The sequence below is a fragment of the Austrofundulus limnaeus genome, unplaced genomic scaffold (assembly GCF_001266775.1).
Source record: "Austrofundulus limnaeus strain Quisiro unplaced genomic scaffold, Austrofundulus_limnaeus-1.0 Scaffold280, whole genome shotgun sequence".
Classification (NCBI taxonomy): Eukaryota; Metazoa; Chordata; class Actinopteri; order Cyprinodontiformes; family Rivulidae; genus Austrofundulus; species Austrofundulus limnaeus.
Window position 1 is genome coordinate 728,074 of NW_013952682.1, and position 13,592 is coordinate 741,665.

At 42.3% G+C, this 13,592-nt stretch overlaps 1 protein-coding gene across 1 annotated transcript in view; it reads left to right on the plus strand.

The window, feature by feature from the left end:
• cpeb3 (cytoplasmic polyadenylation element binding protein 3) overlaps positions 1-12,813 on the plus strand; it is a gene marked incomplete at its 5' end in the record, with an annotated part of 31,951 nt that extends 19,138 nt beyond the window's left edge. The window contains 4 exon segments of the mRNA XM_014021167.1: positions 5,950-6,068; positions 7,357-7,471; positions 7,867-8,048; positions 9,189-12,813. Of these exon segments, the coding sequence (XP_013876621.1) occupies positions 5,950-6,068; positions 7,357-7,471; positions 7,867-8,048; positions 9,189-9,416 (644 nt within the window).
• Between the last annotated feature and the right edge of the window lie 779 nt (positions 12,814-13,592).

The following is a 13,592-nucleotide window of genomic DNA, read 5'->3' on the forward strand; positions in this document are numbered from 1 at the left end:
GTGACTCCTGTGATGTGAAAAAAGTCTGTTTTGTGAAAAACACCAGTTTCGATACGACTGAAAAACCACCTCATCCTAGTGCAAAAACATTTTGTTGAAAAATGTAATATTTTTTTTAATTGACGTGTTTCCATTGARCAAATTTATTTTCGAAATTCTAATTTGCGCGTTTTCATGGTGAATGGAAACACAGGTAGTGTTGGTTTGAAGATGGATGGGAGGAGTTCGGCCTCTCAGGTGACCCTCCTCTTCGTCAGTCCCTCTGGACGAAGAGCTGCAGCRTGGCTCATGTTAGGAAGCTGTTGATGGAAATAACTGACATTCCAKCAGCAGACGGTAATCTGCTGCATCTGCAGGAGCTCCACTTTCATCTCCCCGTTTCTTTCTCTCTTATTATCTTCATATTTAGGGCTTTCTGTATCRAATCACATCAAGAGAAGAATGCATTCCTCTGCCTCCGTTCATGTCCGTAACGTATGTTGGTGTGAAGGAGGCTAAGCTAAGAAGCTAACCAGAAATTGTGTGTGCTGTAAACAACCCTACTGAGAGGAGAGAAGTACCGAGATGACTGTAAATGAGAGCTGCTGCTTTGTCAGACAAATTCAATTTAGTTTGAAGCCTTATCAACACAGACTGGCTTCATTCACTTCCTCCACTGCCGTATGCTAAACTAACTAGCAGACACTGTGCAGAAAATCAACATTCACTGCAAAAAATGTCCATCTTACCAAGTTTTAAAATCTTATATCAGCCAAAAAGTCTTTTTGATCTTGTTTTGAGACTGATTTACTAAACAAGAACTGATTATGTAAGAATAATTATCTTGTTTTCAGAATGTGTAAGATTATTTGTCTTGTTAAGGGCTCGACACACGGGAGGCGACGTCGCTCGCTCTCCATTCATTTCCTRTGGAGCCTGTGCGGTGAGGCRACAATCKCTTGCCCTCCTCCAGCTAAGCGACGGGCGAAAATAGTGCATGTGAAATTTCGCACTCGTAGACGTGCACACGCGAGCTTGCGACGCGACATATGAAAGTTGAAAAATGTTCAACTTCTGTCGCTGTCGCCTAGCGTACAACCAATCAGCGAGGGTTTCATTGACTGACCAATGAGAGGAGAGTATGCTACACACTGCAGTTAGCTAACACTTTCACCAAGTGATTACTAAAAAGCTTTGTGGGAATTTATTGGCACCAGGGTGAAGTTTATGGTAAGTTTTTCCTCATAAAACTGTATCTTGATGTGTTTGTTTTTCAATATCATTAGCATCGCAAGATTTGTTTAGTTTACACGTCCGTAATGCACACCCGCCTTCAGAGTCAAGAACCAATCAAATTTCATGAAGACAAGCGACCTGAGAGCGCGATTCGCAACGCTGCGATCGCTATCACGTCCCGTGTGTCGGGTTTCACCCTGGCTGCAATGACGGACGTTAATCGCTGTAGTTTGTCGCTCCCCGTGTGTCGAGCCCTTTACGCTGAAAATTTGACTCAAATTAAGTCAAAATTTTCTGCCAATGGAGTAAGAAAGTTTTACTTGGTAAGATTCTTAAAATACTTGATTTGACTCAATTTTTTCTTATTTCAAGAATCTTATCAAGTAAAATGTTCTTACTCCACTGGCAGAAAATTTTGACTTAATTTGAGTCAAATTTTCTGATTAACAAGACAAATAATCTTACACATTCTGAAAACAAGATGATTATTCTTACACAATCAGTTCTTGTTTAGTAAATCAGTCTCAAAACAAGATCAAAAAGACTTTTTGGCTGATATAAGGTTTTAAAACTTGGTAAGATGGACAGGTTTTGCAGTGTCCACCTTCTGTTTGCAGATTGGCCCAGGTAAAATAAACTACAAGCAGACACTGCGCAGAAAATCGACGTTCAGTTCTCGGATTGGCCCGGACGAAATGCTCCCGAAGAAATCATTGACGGAGCAGTGAAGGGAAACTAGAATTGAGCAGAACTGCGTAGGAAGGCAAGGCAGGCTATAAATACCCACTACTGGCACAGGATGGCACACATTTATTTTTAAAGTTTGGCCAAACTGGCTACAAATCCTTCATTTAACAGGAGATCTCAGTTAAAACTGATGAAAGACAGCAGGTGATAGTGTCAGGCCTTGGTTCTGATTTAAAACGTCTCTCCTGAAATATCCTGTTTATATCAGTTTGAAGCTGCTGCTCTGAGCACAGATAGCTGTAGGGTTGAGTGTGAGTGCACGTGTGTGAGCGTGAGTGAGTGTGTGTGTGTGTGTGTGCGTGTCTCACTTTAGTGAGAACTGTGAAATGTGGGATTGGTGTCAGGAGGTCCTCTCCAAACTCTCCCTGCAGTTAAACGTCCTTCCAAGCTTTGACTGAATGGAAGATGGCCGTCACGTTTTGCCTGCTTCACATTTAACTGCTGTGTGTTTGTGTGTGTCTGTGTGTGCACGCAGTTATGAAAGTGTTTTTGTTCAGGGATGACTCATTCTGTGGCTCAGTCTGGTTTTAGGGCCAGAGAGGGACGGTTCTGGTTGCCGGGCACGAGGTCAACCGGAGAAAGAAACAAAACGACAAGCTTCCTGTTGTTTGTTCCAAAACATTATTACAGAACTGATCTGTGTTGTTCCAAATTGCCGTCTCTGAGGTGTTAAATCAGCCACGTTGTCACTACTCAGATATATGGTCCGTGTTGCGTTGTGGAATCATGATTTGGTTTGAAAGAACTGCCTGTCTGGTTTCAAGTACAGGAGAATCTAAATGTAATCTGTGTTTTATGCTTTTTAAATTAGTCATTTTMCAATCTGAAAGACTGAAGAAATGTTCCCCGACAGTCGTAGAGATAAAAAATTGCAGGTTTGTTGGTTTAGTTGGCTCTGGGTTGAAATGTCAGAGGAGTGAGCAGTTGGGTCAGTGTGTCCCGTCGTCACGGGTTGGATTTCAGCAGCAACATAACTTTCACTTGATGAGGCAACGGGAGGACCTGGAGTTCCATGTCAGACTTTGATGCTCCAGTGGAAAAACCTCTGCTAACAGCTGAACGACTCACTCTTAATGACTTCGGTATCATTTGCAGATGAAGAAGAATCTAGCAGCAGGGTGCAGATTACTGCAGATTGGACTTTTTTTTGATAGACATCTTAGGGTTGTGTTTATTCAACTGGGCTGCGAAAGTCAAACTAGTCTGTGACTCAAAATTGTGAGAAAATTGGTCGATTTTCTTTTAGCAGTCCAGTTCCACGACTTGGAAAACTATATTCTAGGCTGTGCACATTATTTCATTGCCGACATAGTACCTGCCTCAGCCCGTTTTGTTCCCGCCTTGGCAGCTGGAGTACACGTTAGAAGCAAGTCTAGATCTGCTCACCTGTATTTCTGAGTCCTAGGAGCCAAGGCTTGACCACCAGGTCTGGTTCCAGAGAGGAAACCTGGTTTCCCTTTTTCTGAGGAAGGTTGCTAGTTGTGTGTGATCCTCCATCATCCAAGACTTCAGGTCACTCCTAGTCTGACCCCTCCTCTGAGGCCATATTACCACTGGAGACCTTACAAGAGACTAAAGTCCCAGAGTAGCCCTCATGTAGCCATTCTGTAGAGAAGCTGAAATGAGTTTCTGGGCTCAGCTTCAGTGATCAAGGGAGGAGTCTCATCATCTGCGAGGCTTGGACTCATCCAAAGGAGTCAACTGAAGTGCCCCAGACATCTGATTAAGTTAGTCCTAGAAGTTTTCTGGACATATCCCCCTGAGAGGAGAGGAGACCCCTGGGCAGACCCAGACCTTGTTAGAGGGATTATATATTCTTTAGGACTACCCTAAACACCCTAGATCTGGTGTGATCTCGAACGCTTGGACTGGTTAGTTATGGAATGGGAGACCTCCTGGGAATACCAGGTGCCGTAAAACCAACGAAGGAGTTGCGCCCACATTGGAACACTAGCAATAGAAAACCTTTGACCATAATAGATCTTAGGTTGCCTTCTATGAAGGATGACAAGTAGTAGTAGGCCTACTTTGGATCCCTCAGAAGGGGCCGGAGCAGGGGTAGGCAATCCTGGTCCTTGAGGGCCACAACCCTGCTTGTGTTACTTGTTTCTCGGCTCCAACAACTGATTTGAATGAGTAGGTGATCAGGTTTCTGCAGAACTTGGAAGAGGTAACTCAATGAGCGAATCAGAGAGTGTCACTGGTGAGAGGGATGTTTGCTCCGTGATCTGTTGTCCCTGCGGCCTGACCACCACAAAGTGACAGAAGATGCATTGATGGATGGAATCGAGTGAGACTGAAAATGTATTTTCTCACAGTTTTGAGTCACCAACAGGATTTTGCCAGTCAAGGCCCAGTGAGGTACTGGTTTAAGCATTTTCCTGTACTTAAACAAAATGTTATTAAATTTCTGAGGGGTACCTCTACCAAAAAGTCCGACTGCTGGTCTCCATTACAGCAAAAACCTTGAAGTTGTTTGTTTGTACCCCACACCACCCCCAGCCTGTTTGTCTGTTAACAGGACTCTGTAGGGCGGTAAACCCTGCTGGTATACATGTTCCCCCTGCTCAGACAGTGCTGGGAGCTGAGGAGGAAAGCTGTGTAAATCTCAGGCACGAGCCACTGCAGATCTGCTCTCTGCTTTCCTGGCGGGAGCCTCCGCACTGCGCCAGGCTGACGGAAAATAAGACACATTCCTGGTACCGTTCAGGACAAGTATCAGGTCATTAAAGCAGCAGAAGGTTTTAGAAGGATGAAGTCAGAAACAGTCCGTCGCTGTAGTCATGGTTCATCGAGGAGTCCAGCTGACCTTTGGCACCACAGGGGTCTTTTAAGATTATAAACTTTACTAGATTTTTGATGGAATTCACATATTTAGACACTAATGGTATAGATATTTTGAAGCGTATACTCAACTTGCCTCAGACCCATCAGGGTCCATTTAAGATTGTCCCTCTTCTTCCTGCTCTCCCCCCAACTGTACTGTCAGCTTGTAAAGCACCTATTCGCTTCTCTTTCTACCTTTCCTCCATCTTTCCATCTGCCCCCCCCGCCCCAGTCATGGAACATGTTGTTCCTTCTTGCAGGCTGTGGAGCTGCCCTTTTGTTGACCCTGTGCAGTTTATTTTTTCCCCTCTGTAGGGTTATGTTGGTGTTAAGCCACATAAGTTTCTCCACTGATAAATCCTCTTGAGGTCTGATGTCACGTGACGAGGCACAAAAATCCTCTTTTTGCTCAGTTTCACTCTGTATTTCTCATGTATGATAATTATAACCCTTCAGAACCCAGTAGCATTCTTTGAATCACTTTGTATCACCTGCCAGCTTTCATTTGTTGTCAATTAAGTCACTTGCTATTAGTGCAAATATTGTGGCCTGCTTAAATTTACTCAGGATGTTGAACCTATCACACTATGACCCATATGACTTATTAGAACCTGACTGGATAGTGACAAATTTGGTAAACCTCCTTCACTGACCAGCTTATTAAGAAAACATCCCAGACTGTACATATGATATCAGATCCTTACTTCTCAACGGCCTCCGTAGCATCATGAGATGGACGTTAGCCACTGCATCGGTTTCTGTCACTGCTGAAGCGGCTCAGTAGCTCCGATCTCGAATGAAGTCTCCACTCTCTGAGTTAAATAATTCATCGGCACACTGGGACTGTCTGAACTCTTTCTGCTTCACAAGGACGTCACCAAGCAGCCGATGCCTCACTCAGGAAGATCTGCTAAATATTGCAGGGCTCCGTCAGGACCGAACGACTCATCTTATAGAAGACCAAATGATACCCAGTCAGGTGTGAGTTTGGAGCATCAGTTGTCCAAAACCTGTTAGTAGTTAAAAGGAAATAGTTTGGTCAGGGGATAGTGACTATAGAGGACAGGTCATTGTAACATGAAGGCAGGAATGTGACTGTTTAAATCCACACATAAAGGTTTTTTTTATTATTCCTAAAATTTGTATTTTTTTCCTTCATAGGTTATGCTTTCCTGCTGTTCCAAGAAGAGGTTTCTGTTCAGGCCTTGATCGACGCCTGCATAGAAGAAGATGGGAAGCTCTACCTATGTGTCTCYAGTCCCACCATCAAAGACAAACCAGTAAGTTCTTACAACTGTCTAGAGAAATACAGAATAAAAGAGAAGTTATACAACAAAAATTACACTTGCTGTGAAACAGTGTGAACGCTCTGTCCTGAACACTGCTGAAACTTAGTTTTTTAAAGCTAAAAGAACCAGAGAAGTAGCTGAAAGTAACTGAAAAAATCTCAAAACTATGTACCTTGTAATATATACTTGGTAACTATGGAGTATTTACCTGATAACTGTGGGGTACTTACCTGGTAACACGTATTTGAAAACTATGGTGTAGGTACCAGGAAACTATGGGGTACGAACCAGGAAACTATGGGGTACGAACCATGAAACTATAGGGTACGAACCATGAAACTATGGGGTACGAACCATGAAACTATGGGGTACGAACCATGAAACTATGGGGTACGAACCATGAACCTATGGGGTATGTACCTGGTAACTCATACTTGGTAACTATGCTTGGTTTTAATATCGGTTCTACTTTTATGAGAATGTTTTACTCATGTTTTGTTGAGTCTCTTAACTTCTACTGTTCTATCTGTTGGTTTGCCATTTTAACATGTAAGAACAAAACTAAACTTTTGGGGATGGTCAAGATGTGCAGCAGAATTGGAATTGACCTACAGAACCTCACTGACTTACATAAGGTCAGGTCAGTGAAAAAGGCCAGACTTATTCTAGCAGACCCTGATCACCCACTCTATGGTTAGTTCAGGCTTCTTCTGTCCGGATGCAGGTTGATCAAATGTAAGACTAACAGATTTAAAAACTCATGTATCCCAGCAGCAGTTCAGTTTCTTAATGAATACTTGTGATCATCTTTGTGTTGGTGTATGAATGTTTTTGTTTTGTTTTTATGTCTACTGGCTGTGCAACAAATTGCCCTTTGGGGATACCAAAGATTCTTGAACTTCTTGAACTTGAACTATGGGGTACATACTTAGAAACTATGAGGTATTCGCCTGGTAACACATACTTGGTAACTATGGGGTACGTACCTATAGGGTACTTAGATGGAAACTATGGGGTACTTACCTATAGGGTACTTAGATGGAAACTATGGGGTACTTACCCGGTAACACGTACTATGTAACGATGATGTATGTACCTGTTAACTACGGGGTACTATAAACTAAACTATAGGGTATATACTTGGTAACAATATGTTATGTACCTTGTACCAGTTATGTACTCTGTAAGAACTAGGTACCCACCAAGTACATACAGTGCTGTATTCTGTCCTGCTACCATTTTCCTGTGTATTTCACACTTTTTAAAATTTCTTCCTCAGGTCCAGATCCGTCCCTGGAACCTGAACGACAGTGACTTTGTCATGGACGGCTCTCAACCTTTGGACCCTCGTAAAACCATCTTTGTTGGGGGTGTGCCTCGGCCCCTGCGTGCAGGTAACCTGCTGATATGAAGTCCGCATCTTCTCTGTGAGTCCCTAAAGCCTCTAAATGGGCTTCAGAACATTAAACTGGCACGAAGCGCAGAGTCCAGAGTCTGTAATGAAAGTTCTCCCAGTGAGAAAGTAATCCTCACGCTGGGTTTCTAGGAAGGCAGCTCAGGGGTCATCACGTTAAGAATTCATGCTGTAACGGATGATTGAGTCTTTCTGTTACTGTGGTGAGCGTTGTCTGCAATCCGACCCTGGCTCTTTACCTCCAGCAGTTTGAGACTCCAGTTAATATAAAAGGAGGATATTTTCTGTATCAGCGACAAGTATTTTATTTTAGAAGCATCTGCAGCTCTGACAATCACTTCCGTCCCGTTCATTTGTTTGCTTCTTCCTCTCCAGTGGAGTTGGCGATGATCATGGACCGGCTGTATGGATGCGTCTGCTACGCCGGCATCGACACCGACCCAGAGCTGAAGTATCCAAAAGGCGCCGGCCGTGTGGCCTTCTCCAATCAGCAGAGCTACATCGCTGCCATCAGCGCCCGCTTTGTTCAGCTGCAGCACAATGACATCGACAAACGGGTGAGCGGGTTTGTGAGCTTCGTTCATGGCGTCACAACCAGGCGTGTGGGAGGCTGGAACTCTGCTCGGGTCGTCTCTCATGTATCAGAACCTTCATTACGGCTGGGTTTTCAGCACAGCCTACAATAATGGGAGGCCGGGCCTGGCTGTGTAATCACTGCTGCAGTCAGGACAGATGTTTCTAGCTGCAGACACACGGCTTGGGTTAATTATAGTAGTTCTCTTTACATGAAAATCTCCCAGAACTGAGCTACAGCCTGGTTATTTTAGGCAGAGACAGAAGGGGACCAACACAGACTGGTTGTCAGCCAGGAAGGCGAGCCTCTGCAGGGCAGGGCGCCCCGTCCCACCTYAGTTATCATCATTTATCTTTGGGGGTTTACGGGTGACTGGAGTTGGGTGGAATATAAATGATGCTCAGAAATGTGAGAAATAAAAACTAGAAAATGTCCAATTATCAAAGCAAYACCAACGTCCATTACCTTTAATCTCTAAAGCCAAACAAGAGTTCAGGACTTCCTTCGGTAACAATCCAAGTCTGTGGTTCCCAACCTTCTTAGACTTGTGTACCCCCTGAGCCATTTTGTCATACCACTAGTACCCCTCAGTAAAATGTAATGATGATTCTCCAAAACTATAATGTACAACAGAATATTAATGAAAATTATTTATTTAACCCCCTAGAACWTTTAATTCGCAGGCATTTTACTCTTTTCAACTCAAATTAAACAAAGRTAAAAATGTTGCCTTGAAAGTGAATAAGTATTTAAATAAATAGACCAGGTAATGTCAGGTGCAGGAAGCAGCAGCGTCCAAAATACATCAAATACCCCCAAATGAACAAATTCTATGAGATTCCACATTTTATACTGGATTCCATTTAGTCAATTTCGTGATTCTGTTTGCATTTTCCGCATTGTGGAAATCATAGGGCCCTACAAATCTGTCCTATTTTTATTTATTTTTTTATACACCTGGGAAAATTTTCCACGTACCCCGTAATATGCTTGCGTCCCACAAAGGGTACACGTACCCCTGATTGGGAATCATTGATAAGTTAATGAAACGATGTTTTGAGGTATAAACTGTCAACAGCTTATTAGCGTAACGTTCATTTCCTCTAACCCTCGTTCTTCCCAGGTGGAGGTGAAGCCGTACGTCCTGGATGACCAGATGTGTGACGAGTGCCAGGGGGCGCGCTGCGGCGGTAAGTTCGCCCCGTTCTTCTGCGCCAGCGTCACCTGCCTGCAGTACTACTGCGAGTACTGCTGGGCCAGCATCCACTCGCGGGCTGGCCGGGAGTTTCACAAGCCGCTGGTGAAGGAGGGGGGCGACCGCCCTCGACATGTGTCGTTCCGCTGGAGCTGAGAGGAACCAAACCCACACCTGAAATACCCCCCAGCATGTCGGGATGGTGCCCCCATCTCCTCCACCCCATGTTCAGACCTAAACTCATCGTCCGGTGGTCACCTCAGATAAAAAAAAAAATGTATCTCCTTCAGCTCACGATTTGCACTATGGCACAAGATCTCACCAATTATCACACTGAATGGTTTGTTGGACTCCTGGCTTCTTTCAGTTTTCTGTTCTGTTGACCGAAGGGTTTGGTACTTCCTGTTCGACCCCTCCTTTACTGAAACAGACTGGTCCCATGCAAATAGTTAGACTCTATCTATCTATATACTTTTTGTTTTGTAATTATCTATACAGATGAAGATATTTAAATTTTATGCAAAAGGAGCATGCACTTATTTTGAAATTACTGTACGTATTTTGCCCCTAATAAAGAGAAAGGCTTACCAAAGGCTAATTTTAATAAATATATACAGAAAAGCAAAATAGGTGGCATCAAATGTAGCAAGGTTTAACTAAATGTCTAATCGTTTGGGCTCATTCTGCCCAGAGTTTAAAAAATAACTTTAATATATTTGCTCTCGATGTTAATACCTCATTCAATCAAATCAGTTTGCTCTCAATTGCTTGTGTATATTTTTATAACATTATTTTTTAGTGTTCTGTAACTGTACTGCTGCGATAGCTTTGCTGCTAAATCCCATGTTATGAATAGATACCACAATGTACTTTATTCTGAAAAGAAGCACCGGGTGTTTCCGAATGACAGGCTTTTCTATGAGGATGAGGGGCTCCTAGACACTACGCTGGGGGGGTCAGGGTGGGTCGCCCCTAACTGCATGTTTATTTCAGTCAGGCTGCTGCATGAAAGAGACTTTTCAGTATCATGTCCACTATTTGACTCTGCCCATGTTTGCACAAACACAATACAAACGTTCAACTTGCACAAAACTGGACAGAAACAGGAGCTGGACTAAAGGAACTCTACACTGCTGATAGGGCTGAGGGGTCCATGTCCGGACCACCGGGGGGGTTAGAAAAATGACTAATAATCACAAATGAAATGTAGGATAACCTTTTAAAACTCTCTGATAGGTGAAGTATTTTTTGCAGTGATTGTTGATATAATTGTGCAATTTTTTTATACTGTATGTAGTTAGATCTTAGTATGCCTAGAACTGTGATGCGCTTTAACTGTCGTCCGATAGAGAAGTCCTGTGAAACTTCATAACTAGTGTGTTTGTGCGCGCACACACACACACAAAAATACACACATGCCTGATCAGAAGAGACGCAGCAAACAGCAAATGTGAGGGCTTTTTTACGACAAAAGAAAACAAAAACATTTTGTTTGTTTGATGGAAGCATACGTTTATGTTCCTGAATGCAACCAAAGAGCTTGCTTTTCAAAGAGAAATTGTAATTTGAGGTCCCGTCTACTCAGCTATGAATATTTTACTCTTTGAAGAGCTGAGATGCTGCTGCAAGACTGTCCACATTATCGAAAACAAAACAAAAAACTCAACTTGGCTAAGTATTCTTCCCCCAAAACGATTATATACACACAAAGTTTAGTTTTTTTTAATGGTAGCATCTCGCTCTTCTGACTAGTTGGTGACTCAAAATTGTGATAAAATTGGTATTTCCAATTGGAGTCTCACTCAGCTTGTTTTTGTGGCCAGTGAGCCATGCATCCGCGTTTTGAGTTGACATTTTTGAAAAATCTTTCCAAGACATGCTAAATTGTGTTCTAGACTGAGCCCATTATTCAGCTGCCGGCATCGTACCCGTCTCAGCCTGCATTGTTCCCAGCTGCTCTAAAGATTGATTTATTCGACCGGAGTACATCTTAGAAACAATGACGGGCAGAATTTAAACTTAAAACCAAGCAACAAGTTTGCGAACCTCTGAGAATTTTTCAGATTTTGGAGGCTTCCTCGTCTGCTAGCCGCCAACAGAGTCTTTTTTTTTTTGTTATAAACTATTTCAGGCGATAAAGTTTATTGGCAACAGGATCGGAATAAAGCTAGATAAAGAAAAACTGTTAAAAACAATTTCATTATTATTTTAGATTTTAGGATGCAAAGTAAAAGTGGGCGTGAGCCAAATAGGCTGCCCCTTTCCTAAAAAACTAATCTCCTAGGTCTACACGGTTACACAATAAACGCTTAAATTCATTTTTCACACCAAAAACTGAGCCGATATTGTATTAAAATATTTATAAAGGTGTAGACGGGGCCTGAAAATGAAGCATCAAAAGCTATAGGAGACCTGAGAATGACAAACTGAGCCCTACACATGCTAATAAATGGGAGCTAGGTGAGGTTAGCAGAACATGCTTATGCGTGAGCCAGGGTTAACGCATTTATCTAGATTATCTTTTCCTGCGAAGCTTGAAGTAACGAACCTGCTAAAAGTTGTTTTAATAAAAAGGTTGAGTTTGTTCTAAACAAAAATGAGAATACTGGTCATGTACTCACAGAAGCTGAAGCACAGACTATGATCGGCTCGAAATTTTGGCGGGAAAATGGTCAACAGGAGAGGGGGCTGCATTCCCCCTCATTGTAGTCGTAAACTGTTATTTTCATCTATAGGATGTTTTTGTTTCATTTTGTGCAAGGTAAGCTAACTGAAACTAAGCAGAGTTTTTTTTATTTTTTTACTGACAAACTAAAAGCTTAACATGAGTAATAATAAGCATCTTTATTTAAACAAAGAGAAAGTTTTGGGTATATTTTGTGACTTTCCTTTCCCCTGCCCCGATAGTTTTCTACATTTTTTTTCCTTGGCTATGGTAGATATTTGTTGTGCACTACATTTTGTATCGAAGCAGCAGTCAGCAGGTTCTTTTGGCTTAAGGACAAAAAAAATAAAATAAAAAAAAAACTGAAAATATTTTACAATACCTCAGTTTTGAAATATATTGGGAGAGAAAACATATTTTCTAAGTTTATTCAGATTAAAAATATATTAATTTAATTCTTTAAAATAATTGATTTAACAAGGTTTTTATTTGTTATGCCCTTTTTTTGCTCTTATTGAGAATTTATTGTTTGAAAAGACAAATGAAGGAGCTTTACAACTAATATAATGATGGAGTTAGTGCGAGTATTGTCTATTTTATTGCAGTGGAAGCAAAAGAGAACCCACCTGGTTGAATCAGTCAATTTTACAGAAGTCAAATGTCAGGTGCTCTGACTTAAAACTGATTTTCCACCTTTTTTGTATATTTATAATCAGTCATTTACTGTGTTGACCAGAGTTGAGAAAATAAATCTTCTGTTTTATTTTTTTATGTTTTTTGAAAGCATGCTCTCTTTTGTTTCGTAAAAAATAACTAAACAAATACCATTGTTATGAACTGTTAATTTGACAAAGTTGGTGAAAATAAAAACCTGTGAAAGTCACTGAACTGCTAGAAGTAGAGAGTAAAGACTGTTATTTAGAAAAGAACATTTCAGACATTTTGAAGTAAGGTTCTGTGAAAARGCTACGAACAGTCTTTGAATGACCTCAGTTTGCAAAAGCAGTTTAATTCTGACAGCACTTTTAAGCTAACGACTAGCCAGAAAGCAGCTGAAACCAAAGTGAATTGCCACCATTATAAAACAACTGTATTCTCCAAATAATCAAATGCTATGGTACAAGTAGCCATGTCGGTGTGCTACGATACACAGACACGTCGGTGTGCTACGATACACGTAGACCCGTCGGTGTGCTACGATACACGTAGACACGTCGGTGTGCTACGATACACGTAGACACGTCGATGGCCACGATACACGTAGACACGTCGGTGTGCTACGATACACGTAGACACGTCGATGGCCACGATACACGTAGACACGTCGATGGCCACGATACACGTAGACGGCCACAATACACGTAGACACGTCGGTAGCCACGATACACGTATGACACGTCGATGGCTACGATACACGTAGGACACGTGGGTAGCTACGATACACATAGGACACGTCGGTAGCTACGATACACGTAGACACGTCGGTAGCTACGATACACGTAGGACACGTCGATGGCTACGATACATGTAGACATTGTCGGTATGCTACAATACACGTAGACATTGTCGGTATGCTACAATACACTTCGGCTGTGTCCAAAACGGCAGGACGGGTCCTCCGAAGGTCGAATTTGTCGGCCGCATACGTCACAGCGCCGCGACGAAGG